We start from the raw sequence: 16,373 nt of genomic DNA on the forward strand, positions 1-16,373 counted from the left end.
CAGGATATAATGCACATAATTTTTGAAGGTGTCGCACCAATGGAAATTAAGCTTGTGTTAAAAAAACTTATTTTGTCAGGAGAAATAGAATTAGATGCATTCAATTTGGCTCTTCAGAATTTTCCTTATTCACCTCTTGATATACGTGATAAGCCTTGTCCTATCAGTGTGACTACTTTAACTGCTAATGACAACAAATTGAAACAATCATGTGGGCAGATGTTAATACTTATAAAAATACTACCTTTTCTTTGGGGAGATGTGGACAATGAGTATGTGAATTTTATTAGTAAATTGATTGAAATAGTACAGATAGTACTTGCTCCAGTAATTTCTTTACAAACAATATCACAGCTCAAAATTATGATCGAAGAACATTTGAATCAATTCAAACACCTTTTTCCTGAGAGTAATGTAATACCTAAGCAGCATTACATGTTGCATCTACCAAGTCAAATAAAATCCCTTGGTCCTTTGATAAGATGCATGTGCATGCGATTTGAAGCAAAGCACAGTTATTTTAAGCAGTGGGCTTCAAAATTGAATTTTAAAAATGTTTGTAAGTCGCTAGCTAAAATTAATCAATTCCTTGAGTGTTGTCAGAATGAAATTGGCTGTGAGCATCCTATTTTTGCAAATGAGAGAGAATTGGGGCCTATCTCAGAGGTTGCAAATCTACAATATATTCAGGCTAAATTTAGAGACTTTTTGGGCATGGAGATTTCAGAGAATGTTGTATCAGTTAAATGGCTCATCCTTAATGGAAATAAATACTTAAGTGGGAAGTCTTTGATTATCACTCACGTAGATGATCATTTGCCTGTGTTTGGATTGGTGAAAGGCATTTTTATGGTAAATTCCTCTTTTTGTGCTTTTGAAACTATACCATATGAAACTTTAACCTTTGACAAAGATGTGTGTGCCTATAAAGTGGCAATTCCCGCTCTTGCCCAAGCAACAGAACTGGTGCATGAGCTCATTGATCATACCTCATATTTCTCTGTTTCTTTCAAAGGAAGTGTGTTTGTCCCAATAAAATATAATCTAAGTGACATAATTGCTGACAGAAATGGTCCTAGCACATGATCATTATGTAATAATTGTTACTTGGTAGTCAGATTTTTTGTTAATTCAGCAGATTCCTTTACATAAACCAGCTGAGGAGTGGAAATCCATCCCTTTGGGGTTGTGGTTCTTACTTTTAAAGAAAAGAAAATCAGTTCATTACTTGCCAAGTGGCAACAAAATATGTAGTGTGAGTGTAACTCTGTTACCCTGTTAGCCTACTTATGTAGTCAAATTTTGTTTCAATGCAGATTCCTTTGTGTGAACCTGTTGGGGATCAATCCCTTGGTTGTGGCTATTACTTTCGAATAAAAATTTTATTTTTCTAAAAAGAAAATGCTGTTACTCTTATATCAAGCAAGTCTTTATTATTGGATCTAGAAACAAGTTGGGTGTTGCAGGGGAAAATATGGTAAATTGATTTTATCTTCTTTTAAGAATAAATTGACTACATTTAAGATTTTCTGACTAGTTGAGTCATGGAAGAAATATCTGAGATACTTTTTAAGATTGTACAGCCAAATCAGAACTGGTAAATAGATAATGAATCTTAAAAGAAGATTGATAACTTGATATATGTTTTTAAATCTTGGCAAGATCAGAGACATTTGCAGTGTAGGTGTGTGTTTAGTCAGTTAACGTCAAAATTAGTTTAGTCAATTAACGTGAAAAAACATTTGACAAAAATACTATTCCCGTTGCGTATCAGCAACATTGTCAGTGAATTTTAGACTTGCACTACCTACAGGCTTACTGTACAAAAATAAATTGAACTGTGAATGGCCACAGAACTTTTGCAAAGATATGCTTTCATTGGCTACACCAGACGAGCTAGTTTTTCCCCCTTTACTGTTTATGCGTGCGAGCAGCGTGTATGCGCTCCGCTTCTGTTGTTTAAAGACTGAATGGGAAACGGATTTGGAGCCAAAGGCTAAAATTTAACGCAGCTACAATTTGTAAGATATCACCAATATCAATTTAATGTTACAGATGTATGGCTACATACATTCTTAAAATGGTTCTGGTCTAGACTTAAATATCGATTGAAAACTTCACAATAGAGCATGTTTTAGAGCGTGATCTGCAGGCGACCTGTTGGCTATTTTTAGAAGGTGCGCTGGGGGCGCCTCATAGCCGTCCCACGGGCTACCTGGTGCCCGCGGGCACCGTGTTGGAGACCACTGGTCTAGATTGCTGGCACTCTAGGACAAAGCTTCCGAAAACAGCTTGGCATTCAATGAGTTAATTCCATACATTTCTGTGTGTCTGAATATGGACATTACTTGGAATTACACACAAAAAGAATCCTGCTTGGAGAATGCGGGCATCGATCCCGCTACCTCTCGCTTGGGCGCCCTGTATCCTGTCAACTTCGCTAAAGTAAGCCCAAAGTAAGCCCACATTAGCCAATCACGTTTTCCCCTTGTGGCTTACTTTTGACCAATCACGTGTCTCCCCTGTGACTCCCTGTGGCTTACTTTTCAGCGTTCGGTTCTCACGCTTATTCTCAATGTCAGCTATCGCATTGGCCAGTCGCTTTTTCGTGTTTTTCATGGTTATCGTCCTTTATCAATTACAACGTAATATATGCTTTTTTAGACATGATGTACCATTATTGGAGACATTTTCGGCTACATTCCTAGGTGTTGCCAATGCAGATAGTAATGTTAATGTTCGATAGCATTAGCGGCCAGTAGAGGTGCAATCGTTAAGTCCAACGTGAATAATGAGAAATACAACCAGCTTTAACGTTAGTGTATTCGACACATTTGGCTCAATTATTACATGCTAACTAATGAATAATAACCAATGAATGAACTTTTCCTCGTTTTGATGTGTTAAGCAAACTGAAAATTACGGCAACTTAATATTTTGTAATAATGTGTTGGGGCATGTAAAGATTAACAGCTATAGCTATACTAGGTCTCGGTGCCACATGTGCGAGCATAATGGCGTCTAGTTGTGGATGAGTAATATTTCTTTTAAGAGAAATTCATGTATTTTATATCTGTTTTATGCAATTTTACAACCAAAAACGAGCCTCAATCTCCTGTATTGCTGGAAAATTTAGTAAAAGGAACGAACAAAGCATTCCTTGTCGATTATTCATGGGTTTCATCAGGTCCCTTTCAACAGGTGTACAATCAAGCACATTAACGTTAACTTTAGGTTTGCCGCCATTAATAGATAGGTATACTTCATTCTTCCCCAAAGGGAAATTACAGTGTTCCAGCAGCTCAGACCAACACAGCATTCACAGATAGATAGATAAATTACTTAAAAATATAATTTTTCTGCTCAGGGGGGAGTCGTTATAAAGTGTTATTGCAGTGGGTAAAAAAGTATTTTCTGTAACTTTATCTTTCCTTCGTACAACGTAATTGGCGTAGCCTCCAACTGAAAACACTTTTTTTGTTTGACTAAGACTTTCAGGGAAGATACACCAGGCGCGTAACTGAAGCCTTCCCTTCGCGATGCGTAAAATCCATTTAGACGAATGGTCTATTTATTTTTTTTCTCGGCTCACTTTTTCTCTTTTTATCACGGCTGGTGTAGCTTCGTGCCTGGTGTAGGTTAGCCCTTAGTAGACATAATCGACCATGAACATTTTTTTCCAGTCTCTAACGGCTCACTGTGATGTTATCAACTCTTGAGAAGTTCAATGACTGTCTAGTCAATTAGCCTAAAGATAAGTCGTTAGTGGCAGCACTACACGTGGTGCTTGATTTAATGCACCTGTGCAAAGGGAACTGATGAAACCCATGAATTGAAATTCCTTCACATTATTGAGACCAGTGTTAGCTAGCTGTCTAGTCCTGCAAAATAGGTATGAGGGCAGCATAATTACAATAAATAATGTAATTTGTTTTAGCTGTATGAATGGTACCCATGTTGTGAAATTAGATAATCACTAACAGATTTGTCCAGCCTCCGGCTCCTCTGCACCTCCATCTGCAGCCTCCGGCTCCTCTGCACTTCCATCTGCAAGAATCCAAACTGGTGCATGGAAACCTGCCACTGTGAAAGCGCTGTAACAGAGGTTGCCTCCCCTCATTTAAAAAAAATAAAAATAAAAAAAATTGCCCACAGACGAATACTGATTTAGCCCTGGGGGGCAGGCAACCTTTGGTGCAGTTAAATCACACTAGTTACACTGCATTACAGTGGAATGTACACACTTGAATAACAGTCTTTTTGTTCTTATTTTTTTCATTCAGAACATGTATGCCTATCCAGTGTTTCGCCGCCAGTCAGCCAAGTCGACCAGAATTCTCATGGCGCCATCGGGGGAGGCAAATTTGGTTAAAAGTTCTGGAAGGGCTGAAAGGGCTAAGCCAAAAGAGGAGGTGTTGGCGGAGGCCAGTATTTATGTCACCGACCATGGTGGAGACCCCACTGACCGAATTCTAGTACTGGCTCACTGCCAGTTTCAGTTTGGCATGTACCAGGGCCAGAGATTTAGATGGCTCCTGGAGAACAGTCTTGGCTATGCACTGTATTTGGTGCATAGTATTTCAAAGGAGAGGGCGCAGGCAACCCCTCTGTCAGAAAACGAACAGCTGTTCCAGCAGTACACTTCTCACATCAGAGAATTCACAGAGGAACTGGAGAAGTATAGTAAGAAGCAGGAAATGCAGGCTAAAGCGCGGGAAACTGGAGACCAGGGCTGTTTAATGGTGGAGTTTGGAGATTTCCAAGGCCGCTCCATGAAGGAGGTTTATGAGGACCAGAGCAAGGAGGCCCAGGCCCTCATCAAGTACCTGGTTACAGCAGCTGCCCGGCCCAACACCAACATGGCAGTTTTCAAGGCATACGTCTTGAAGAGACGCACCTTGAAGAGATCTATAGCCTCCAGCTCCTCTGCACCTCCATCTGCAGCCTCCGGCTCCTCTGCACCTCCCTCTGCAGCACTTCTGTCTGCAGCCTCCGGCTCCTCTGCACCTCCATCTGCAGCCTCCGGCTCCTCTGCACCTCCGTCTGCAGGAATCCAAACTGGTGCATGGAAACCTGCCACTGTGAAAGCGCTGCTGGCGCGTAGCAAAAACTTGTCTCCCTCACAGCTGGCAAGGAAGCTGATGTCACCAGTTAACCCTTGTGAGTAGGAGTGAACTTTGAATTTCTCCTACAGCAGTTCTACATGTATAGCTTTACCATTTTACCTGACTATACAGACACTTTTCTCCAGCTCCAGCACCGCGGTGCATCTTAACTCCGGCTGCAAAACCCCCGACCGAACACTTGGCCCACCAGGAGCTTTTCCCTACTGGTAAGTATTCACCATCTTGCATACATTTGTCTCTGTATTCACAAGTTCCAGTAGTTTTATTGTAATGTACTCATAAAAGGAATTATAAGTAATGCAATTATTATGCTCAAGAGTTTAAGCTCCACTTTAAAGAATAAAAGCCTGATAGTTTTAACATTTGTTCTCCAGCGACTTCTGAGGATGACTATGAAGAACTGGTATCTGCTGCATCGCAATGTGAAGCACAGCTAAATACAGGTGTGGCATATGACACAAATGCCAATATTATTTTGTGGAAAATTTCTATTCTTCATTTTATATTAGGGCTGTCAATCGATTAAAAAAATTAATCTAATTAATTACATACTCTGTGATTAATTAATCTAAATTAATCGCATATATAATTTTTGCTGTCAAAGCATTTTAAATATTTAAATTCAAATGAATCATTGAATAATCAGCATTAGTGACATTAAAGTTCAAAAACTCTTTTATTATTATTTTCAGTGTTCAAATAATTGCCATAATAATCTATGATATGACCTAATATGCTGAGGAAATAAATTCAAAAGTGCTTCGGGAATAAGTTTTTAGGCATTTTTTAGGCATAAGGCATTTCAGGCCACAGATATAACCTAGGGGACACAATGAAAATAAATTAACACTCCCCTCAATGTCAACACTTATTTCTTTGCATTGATGTGCGACTATAGAGTTGATGAACTCCGGTGATATGCAAATTCCTTGCTGCAGACATTGCAGAGGACTTTATTTTCAACACTTTATTTTTATCAATACCATCAGGCCGTTTTTTAAAAGTAAATGTTCCAATCAATGATCCAAGCAGCACGTTTTCTTCTCTCTTCTTCATTTTACAGTCTAATTTTTACTGACTAGAACGGCTCGGGGTCAAAGGTCATACGGAATCAATTAATCTGCACTAATTTTTTTAATCAGTTATTTTTTCTCAAATTAATTAATAGAAAATTAATCAGTTATTTTGACAGCCCTATTTTATATTTTACTTCACAAAACAGAATTAAATCACATTAACTGGAAGGCATTCTTTGAGTGCACTTCTTCAAAAAAGTGTACACTGGGTTCTTTGCCGTCTCCATTTCCTTGCTGTTTCCCTCTGTAGTATTTCTGCACTGTGCCTGTTTGTGGGCTGCATTTATGGCATATTACTATGAAATGCAACAGTCATCCTACACTGTAAACCCCAACAGGTTCAATGAACTCAAAATGTTTGATGAAACTGATTACCTCAAAATATTTAGCTATGTTACAAAATATTTTAAGTAATTTCTACTTAAAATTTGACTTTTTTAATGCTCAAAATCTTTAAGGACAAGGATAAAATTAAAAAGAATAATGTGAGATAGATATTTTAAGTTATTGTTACATTAGTCAGACAAGCTCTTAAGACTCCAAATCTTTGAGAAAATGAACAACATTAAAACAAATCATTTCAACAAACAAACCTTTTAAGTAATTACTACTCTAAACTAGAAGTTATTCACACTCATATTTTTAGGAAGTTGATGAACTGAAACATAATAATTTGACAAACAAACATTTTAAGTAATCGCTACTTAAATTGTTGATAAGTTCAATGAACCTGATCATTCAGTTTCTCAAACCTAAACATTGTCACTTCAGTCTCTTATATTTTTAAGTTGACTTCACTCTATTGAAACACATTTTTTGACTGTTTGGGTTTACTATTTACCTCAAAATCAAAAATATTTTATTTGTATGATTCAAATAAAAAACTACTCAAAAGACAATTTCAATGCAGATTCCATTTATTTAACAATTCCATTAGAATTCTAACAGAACAACATCCCCAGCAATGCGGTTAATACAGAACATCAAAGAAATAACAACCTTTTACCACTTCAACAAAGGTAATAATACTCAAATAACAAAATAATAGGCCAACATAAATAAAAGCGAAAAAGCTCCATTGCTTGCTTGAGTATTAACATGCTGGCAGTACAACCATGAGATTTGGAAAACAGAATGCTTACTCATCCATCATCAGCAATTTATTTTTAAGGCTAAGCAGCAGTCTAGGAGGTAACCGCTTCAGGTCTTCCAAACCCATTATAATTTTTTGAATGAAATTAAATGTGTAGGACAATTGCTTTGGATAATCGAGATGAAGTGCATAAATTAAGGCAAATAGCCAAATTATGTATCTGTCAACTCTGCTATATCACACACAACAATATCTCCGTCAAGAACTATAGAATGGATAGCAGGACCAAACTTCACAAGGGAGTCTGTATCACCCGAGACAGTGAGAATAGCTACAGCTGCATCGGAGAAGTCTGGCAGGTCAATTTCTTCTGTCTGAAGAACATGACAGTAATTAGTTAATGAGTAGAGTAGTCAATGAATAACATTAGGCTAGGCTATTCTCATTGGTAAATAAATGCTTACAAAATATCCCTATAACTTATAATAATATAGGCTACATGTTGGCTACATTGTGACACTAGTAAATGGAGGACAAATAAGTTATCACTTACCATGGTGTGATGGTGGTTCCTTGCACAGAACTGAAAACATGTCACACAGCCATCTGGTCCTGAGGGGAAAAAGATTATGAACAGTATTATTTCACTTTTTTGAACAAAAGTCAGTCAGACAGTCTCTTCATCTCTCTGTATAGGCAGGCCTATCAAAGTCAGATGTTGCCATTGATCATGCTTAGGCTATTGTCAGTAAGTTCGGAGCTACAACTTGGCTTCCTATCCGTGTTAACAAAACTGGAATTGACGTTAATATAAGACATATGCTATTGCTGCAGTAGCATTCTTCAACTATGACTCTCTTTGACCTGGTAATTTTCAGAAAATGTAACATCTTTCAGTAAAAATCTTTTTGCATGGTTTAATTATCTACTCTATCTAGAAACGTGCCCGAATAGTGGCTGTAAAGATTTCACTTGAATAATATATATTTTTGACATTTTATTCCAAAAGTCTAACTGTCTTATATATACTCTTTTGATCCCGTGAGGGAAATTTGGTCTCTGCATTTATCCCAATCCGTGAATTAGTGAAACACACTCAGTACACAGTGAACACACAGTGAGGTGAAGCACACACTAATCCCAATGCAGTGAGCTGCCTGCTACAGCCACGCTCGGGGAGCAGTGAGGGGTTAGGTGCCTTGCTCAAGGGCACTTCAGCCGTTCCTACCGGTCGGGGTTCGAACCAGCAACCCTCCGGTTACAAGTCCGAAGCCCTAACCAGTAGGCCACGACTGCCCAATCACATGTTTCCAAAACACAACAAAACGTGTGTTTTCAAGCAAAATAACATCTACTGTTCCAAATGTATTTTATTAAATATTACACATATCAGCCAAAATATTAAATGTATTAATTTTCCAGAAAAGTTGTATGTTGTATTATTTTTACATGTTTAACTTAAAATATGTGTTGTGATGGAAACGACAAAGTGTGGTGGAGATGATCATGACATACATAGACAAATTTAAGATTTAAAAGCATTAAGATTTTTAAAAAAAAAATGCGTCCCTGCCATACGTTATGTAATTATGATGTTTTTTTCTACTAGATTCTTTAGTAGGCCTACTATGAAGCAAATAAACTGTGTTTTTAGGGACAAGAAAAGTATCATAGTTGAAGAATTACCCTGCAGTGTTACTTTGCATTACATCTAGCAGCTGATGCGAACCATATAGCTTATGGCAGCTTATGGTAGGCTACTAATAAAATGTTTAAAAGTGCGCTGCCTGTTTGTGCGTGTCATGTGTTTGATTTCCAACTTATGAAACGTTGCTTTGGTGTCTAACCTGCGCGGCCAAAGTAGGCCACACCAGAAACGGTTCATAAAAGGATCTTTGGTAATGCTAAACCATAGGCTACTGTTTGTCTGTCCAGTTTCCACTAAAGTAGTGCAACAACAGGCTGGCTAGCTGGCTGGCTGACAGCTCAGACAACACACTTTAGTTAACTCGCTATAAAACATGCAGCTAGCCCGCAAAAGGTCTCTCTTACATAGCCTACACTTTAGCTGAGGTCTGCCCGCTGGAAGACGGTACACAAATAAATAAACAAAGTACACCTTCATTAAGGGCCGTTCTTACATTTGTGTAGTAGCAGTCTGATGATGATTGATAGATCATCTCACCGATTGCTTGCAGCTTGCCTGCGTACATCCGGGTGCGCAGCAGTCCTTGCAAACAATTAGTCTTGTAGGTTATTAGGTTATTTGCCATGTTGATATGAACCTAACCAATGAAGTTGCACGTCTTTATTACGTCAGACGTAATTTCAATCCACTCTTGAAATAAATGAGTTTGGGGGTTGGTTCTACTCATATACTAAGAGGTAATTCTGTCAAAATAATCAATAACTGGGAAACTAGTTGAGTGAACTTAAAACTTTTGTGGTGCCTGAACAATATGGCAGCTTTGAGTACAGCTCTGCAATTTTATTGAGTTTACAACACTGTTGGGGAATACAGTGTAATATTGTTTTGCTGCCTGTTTGCTTTGTTTCTCCTTGATTAGCTCTTGCAACGACTCTGCATTTAGAGGCCTGTGCTGATCTCCCTCCAGTAGCGATGCCAGGTCTTGTTAATCAGCCACCAGCTGAGCTTCCCAGTCACTGGAAGGATCAGCTTCCACCTTTCCAGCAGGAGTGGATTCGGCACACATTATTCAAGGCCAACCCTAGAACCGGCAAGCCAGAGCTAGTGGCCCAGCTGAAGCTTTGGCCAGCCTCCCGCCTCTCCTGACCACTTTTTCTGTCGGCCGCTGTTCTTATGGATGCCCCATAAGATGTGGCTGTTTCCTGTTGTCTGTCTTCGTCCGGCCTGTGGCAAGCACCGACTAACAGCAGCAGGACTGTACCGAACAGTGCGCAAGGTGTTGGACATTGACGGGTGGTATGACCTTGCAACTGAGTACCTGGAGTGCAAACGCTGCGCAAAAAAGTATCCTGCTTGGTCTGAAGACATCTTAAGACAGCTGGACATGGGCCACCGCAGCCAGTTTCCAGCTTTGCTAACATACAGGTAATTCATAATGGATGTCACTTGTTAGTTGCTTTTATTTGTGTTGTTTGCGTTATTATTTTTTTTAGACATTACACTCTTCACTCCTCTTTCCTTAGATACGCATGTGACATCAGGGTGCTGAGGATGATGAGGGAGAGGACAATGGGCAACAGTGTGACTCAGCTGTACAAAAAGCTACTGGAACAACACAGCGAAGCATGGATGCAGCGTGTTCTTCAGTATCTGACAGCTTGTGAGTCCTTCACGAGATTGCCTGCTGTGCGTCCCCCTGCATTCGCTGAGCCTCCCCCCTTGCCTGCTCTTCCCAAGTGGCTGTTGGCTGTGTATGCCAGAGATGTTCTTGGTCGACTGCATGAAGTGAAGGCTAAAATAACATCCATCTTTGGCTCCGTCCTCAAGATGGACTCCACAAAAAAGGTCACCAAGAAACTTGCTGGTGCTGCTGCAGGTACAGCCGCTTGGTGCACTAATGTGGGAAACGAGCACGGGCAAGTTTTAGTTTCGGTCCTGACAGCCGGTGAGGGACAAGCTCTGGACGCTATGTCAGCTGGCCTAATGAAGTGGTTCAGGGAGGCAGGACAGGCAGCGCCTAAAATTATGTACGTGGACAGAGACTGCTGCAGTCAGCATGGCCCTTGTCGGGTGAAGGCCATGTTTTCAGAGTGGGACGGGCTTCAAGTGCGCCTTGATATATGGCATTTCATGCGGCGGTTTGCTGCAGGCGTCACAACGGAGGCTCACCCCCTGTATGGCGTTTTCATGGCACGCCTGTCCACGTGCATTTTCGAGTGGGATCCAGAGGATGTTGCTGCTCTTCGCCGCGCCAAAGAGTGTGAGCTGACTACGAGGGTCGGCCACATCTCTGAGGAGGCGGTGACTACTCGCATTTCCCGGAGGGAGTTAGCGCTGCACTGCAGGAGGAGGACCAGAGGGGTGGAGGAGACCGTCAGACTGATTGGGTCACCGATCAGTCTGTTTGACAGTGTGAGTGGGAAGGACACTCTGGGTGTTCCTCTGCTCGACCACGAACGTATCCAGCAGATATGGCAGGAGCAGGAGAAACACGTGGGCTGTATCCAAGACCCAAAGGACTTCCCGCTGTACATGAAGACAGGCACCCTGAAGAAAGGCGGTGTGGAGCTGTGCTGCTACAGGTGTGCCCGTGGCTCTACCTCCCTAGAGTCCTTCCATCTCCACTTGAACAGATTTATTCCAGGTATTGCATACATATCTACTTGTATTTCTAATATTACAGTCCTATTACATGTTACAGATTATTCATAGCATCCCATACGTACTGAATATCTTGTTCAAATGTGACAAAAGCTTCTTTGTTTATTTAACCTTCAGGAACCAGTGCCAGTGATTTCCAGGCGTATCTTCTTGAAGGGCTGATGCGCTGGAATGATGACCGAATGGAGGACGCCGTAAAAGGAGCATCTTCCATCCGCTCTTATGGCAGCGCTCTGAGAGAGGCAGTGGACCAGCTCAGCCGGAAGGTGCTAGGGAGATGCTGGGATGAGCGGTATCACACCCCTGGAGCGTACACAGGCAAGAAATTATCCCTCATCCAACATGAGAAATAACTTAGTTTGTTTTTTAATAACACTATTCATTCAACGAGTGCTATATTGCTTATAAATATTAAGCATACTTTCTTTTTTCTGTTTTGTTTTTGTAGGTGAATTGCTGGGAATGGAGTACTTGTACAACCAGACCGGCAAAACACTGACTGCAGTGCTCCAGAACCCAGAGGAGGAGGACAGGCTGGTGGAGCAAGTCAATGATGAGGACATACAAGATGAGGGATTTGAAGAAGAGCTCACAGAGGACATCACAGTTCCTGTGCTCTATGAGGATGACCCCTGCCGTGATCTGGTGGAGAACAGGCCCTCACAGTTGATGTCGAGTCCTCAGGCCTCTCCTCCTCAGGCCTCTCCACCTCAGGCCCCTGCATCACCTGTTGATCTGCCGTCCACGTCACGTGATGGAGGACAACATCCTGCCACTGCCCCTTCAGTGCTGCCAGGCACCTCTGAGGCTGCACTGTCTGACGAGGCTCAAGTAAGACACTCTAACAGCTATTTCAGTCCAATCTTAATGACGTTTTATTTCCCATGTATTACTATTAATCAATCCATTTATTAGGGAGCAGTCATTGGACCGGATGGGATCGCTGGGTGGGACAAGGTCCAGGATCTCGCTGCTTGCTTGGTGGGTCTCCGTGAGGCGTCTTACCTCACTGAGCTGCAGGTGAACCAGATCATCCAGCTGTGGACATCTCTCCCTGAAGGCGACAAGGAGCGGGTCGACTACCAGCCACGTCATCAGCAGCGACTGACGACTGGCCGTTTTAAGGCTCCCAAGCGGTCTGGAGTCACACCGGGTGTGGAAAGTGTTAAGCGCTGCTTGATAGGACATCCTGGCGGGCCAGCTCAGTGGCCCAGCACTAGCCGCTTGGTTGAGGCCATGTGCATAAGGCTGTGCGCTTTACACAAGACAACCACCAAGAAGGCTGGAGTTTCCACCCCCAGATGGTCTAAAATTCTCAGCGACTACCACCACGTCCGGGACTTGGTGCTCGACAGTCCAAGGGTTATGGCGGCGACAATGATCCAGCTCTTTGAGCTTAATCAGCAAACACACATTCAATGGTAGGTCAGGCACATCATTTACCTCAAATTGACTGAATAGTTCTCTAATGAATACATGGCTAACACAAATGATCTTCTCTCAGGTTTCAACGGCGGCAGAAGAGCCAGGAGATGAGTGTCCTTTCTCAGGGAATGGCTCCAACCAACCCGATTCCTGTGGCACCTGACCAGCTTGCATCACCGAGGGAACGACTGCAGCTCCTTCCTTCAGCGTCAGGCCCACGGCATGAATTTGTCTTCCCTCCAAATCTGGAAGGGCAGGCTCCTGTTCTGCGGCCAGGCCGATGGCCAGCTGCTGCCACCAGGGAGCGCCCCATCTCACCTGCCCCCACCGCACCAGACATCGCACAGCCCATGTCAGCTCCTGGGATGTTGCCTAGGGTAGGGACTTTTGTCCTCAACCCAGACAACACTGTGTCATGCGTACTGACAGCTTTTGGTGCCTCAACATCCAGTGCAGGCCCAGCTCCACTTGCTCCTGCTCCTGCTACTCCTGTGTCCCGGTACACGCAGAGGAACAGGCGCCAGCGAGCCCTTGAGGAGGAGAGTGGAGTCCACAAGAGGAAATATGCGAGGCGGGTCACCAACAACACCTGTAGCCATTGTGGGCAGCCCAAAACATAGGATTTTGGGCATAGTCGTCATGGCAATGCCACCTTCTGCTCACGTTCCTCAAATGGCAAATCTCTTGAAGAGTGGTTGGCTGAACAGAGAGCAGCAACATAAGTTTTTAACTATGTTTTGCTTGTATATATTGTATATTGTGTGCTTGCGTGTATATAGTTTTTATAGTATGTATATAGTTCCCTGTATGTATATAGTGTATATAGTTCCCTGTATGTATATAGTGTATATAGTTCCCTGTATGTATGTATATAGTGTATATAGTTCCCTGTATGTATAAAGTGTATATAGTTCCCTGTATGTATGTATATAGTGTATATAATTCCCTGTATGTATATAGTTCTACAGTGGTACAGTTTGACTGTAATTATCCACTCTGTGGAGTACAGAGGACAAGCACAACATGCATGCAAAATTTTCCTCACACCCACTTCTGTCAGTTTGGTGACTGGAGTTATAATTTGTGTCGTTTTACCAACCCTCTTTTTTTCCCCTTGAGGTTCTTGAAGCCGGAGCAGTAGTTGGGATAGGTCAGGTTGGTGCTTGTTAGAGTTTTTTGAGGGTCCACACGTGCTGGGCTTTAAGTTCCCGTAACGACTCCAGGCCTTTGCTTGGCAGGGACGCCGCACTGTCTTCTCTCTGCTAAGAATCGAGAACACAGAGATCAACAGAGGGTAAAGATGGAGGAGTCTTGTTTTGCTGGTCTCAAATAGGGGTGGGCTCAAGTAAAGATGGGAATATTTTTGTATTCACTTTATAAAAGTCTATGATTTCAGCAGGCTCACATTAGGATGGAGATGAGAGGTTAAAGCACAGCACAAAAGTCTCTACAGGGACAGCGTCACATTGTAATTGTGCTAGGCTAAAAATTATTTTTTTAGGCCCAGGGAAACCATTAGGATTTGAAAGCAGTGCTCATTACTGCCACAAAGTCAGTTGTGTTTTCATACAGTTTGTCTTTTATGCAACAAATGATTTTCATGTTACCTGATAGAAAGGTGTTGTATGGGCCAGTGGAGAACTCCATTTTGCCAACATGCTGGGTTGCCCATCTAGTTTGTTGATTTAAAAACATGATGCAGTACACCGAGACAATGTTCAGCATCTAACATGATTATTATGGAATATCCTCAGCAGGATTTCTGTTTTTCTATTGAATGTCAGTCACCATTTTCTGTTGATAATCTGAAGTGTGTGTGTGTGTGTGTGTTCCATTTCAATAAATCTGATCATACCAACATTTAAGACTCTGCCTGTGTGCATGATCCATATTGTCCCAGTCTTTGAAGGCACATTGTACTGTTATTATGATCATTATCTTAACAGAAACAGAAATAAACATCACCAGTCATACATTAGGGTGGTCCTTATTTTAAAAGGTTGTAGTTTCTGAAGTCTTATTTTTTATTTATTTCCAAACCTGGTCGGGAGCAGGTTATGTCCTAAGTTTTAGTTAAATTTGTGTAAAACTAGCGCCCACTGACCAATTTGATGTTATAGGCTAGACACTAAAAATGACTGCAGTGTAGATTACGCTATCGCTCATAAATGCGGAAGTAGGCTAACAGTTTTTAAATAGAGGCGGTCTTGTGCGTCTCCACGTTTCACGATTGGCCAACATCATTCCAACACCGAGAACGCACACAGATCTGAGCTGAAGGCCTAGTTTGACAAATATATCATATGCTATCGTAGTAGCCTATCATTTCACGTATACCCCTGAGTCAAGGCTTTAGCCTAAATATGTCTATAACGTGCTTCGTAGTATAGCCAAAGTCCTTTTAGGCAAGTCCCTCCACTCGGCGGCCATTTGACAACGCTTTTTGGGCACTCGTCGGGCATCCATATCGGCAGAAATGCGCGTGCGCAAGGCTTCACGACACCAATCTTGCTCCAGTGGCGAGATCACAACACATGATTGGCACGATGTCTTCACAACACACCATATGATTGGCTCAATGTATTCACATCACACCACATGATTGGCTCAACGTATTCACATGCATCATAGCTTAGGGATTTAAATTTAGAACGCTTACCTTAACGCTGTCAGTGTTAGTAAAACCTACTGTTAGGACTAAACATGGTGAAGCAGCGTTTAGTTGCCATGCTGTTCAGCTCTTCAGATGAGATCAAAGTTGCCCTTTGACTACAACTTTTGAACCGAATAAGCTACAGATGAAAACTATTTTTTTTACCATGACCACACATTAAATGACCTAAGCTTTCTCAAAAAATAGAGTCTGCTCTGACCCTTCTTTGGAGCAGCCGTGGCCTACTGGTTAGCGTTTCGGACTTGTAACCGGAGGGTTGCCGGTACGAACACCGACCAGTAGGAACAACTGAAGTGCCCTTGAGAAAGGCACCTAACCCCTCACTGCTCCTCGAGCGCCGCAGTAGCAGGCAGCTCACTGCGTCGGGATTAGTGTGTGCTTCACCTCATTGTGTGTTCACTTTGTGCTGAGTGTGTTTCACTAATTCACGGATTGGGTTAAATGCAGAGTCAAATTTCCCTCACGGGATCAAAAGAGTATATATACTTATGTATACAGCCTCAGTGTTGTACCTCCAATCCAGTTTATTGTCTATAAGAACCCGCACATATTTGTAGTTCTCAACAACTTCCTCACCCAGTAATGAAATGGTATTTAGCTCAGGCCTGGCCCTACGAAAGTCCACCACCATTTCCCTTGTATTAGCCACATTCAAGACAAGGTGGTTGTT

General features: G+C 41.9%; 1 protein-coding gene across 1 annotated transcript; it reads left to right on the plus strand.

Moving 5' to 3' along the window:
- The first annotated feature begins 4,340 nt into the window (after positions 1 to 4,340).
- On the plus strand, positions 4,341 to 10,089 carry LOC143109299 (uncharacterized). Its single transcript, XM_076271951.1, has 4 exons — positions 4,341 to 5,160; positions 5,252 to 5,332; positions 5,501 to 5,569; positions 9,863 to 10,089. Exons 1-4 carry the CDS (start codon positions 4,341 to 4,343, stop codon positions 10,087 to 10,089), a joined length of 1,197 nt encoding a protein of 398 aa, XP_076128066.1.
- The last annotated feature ends 6,284 nt before the right edge of the window (positions 10,090 to 16,373 follow it).

This window comes from Alosa pseudoharengus, unplaced genomic scaffold, assembly GCF_046254945.1.
Source record: "Alosa pseudoharengus isolate Yale_2024_CS ecotype anadromous, Long Island Sound unplaced genomic scaffold, YU_APseudo_1.1 YU_APseudo_1.1_scf_7, whole genome shotgun sequence".
In the NCBI taxonomy this organism is placed as follows: Eukaryota; Metazoa; Chordata; class Actinopteri; order Clupeiformes; family Clupeidae; genus Alosa; species Alosa pseudoharengus.

Excerpts from the sequence above, each read along its gene's own strand:
- LOC143109299 (XM_076271951.1), top strand. The coding sequence starts at position 4,341 with ATGGCGCCATCGGGGGAGGCAAATTTGGTTAAAAGTTCTGGAAGGGCT. Across the intron at positions 5,333-5,500 it reads CCAGGAGCTTTTCCCTACTG|CGACTTCTGAGGATGACTAT; the intron begins GTAAGTATTCAC and ends TTTGTTCTCCAG. Across the intron at positions 5,570-9,862 it reads TGAAGCACAGCTAAATACAG|CTCTTGCAACGACTCTGCAT; the intron begins GTGTGGCATATG and ends CTCCTTGATTAG.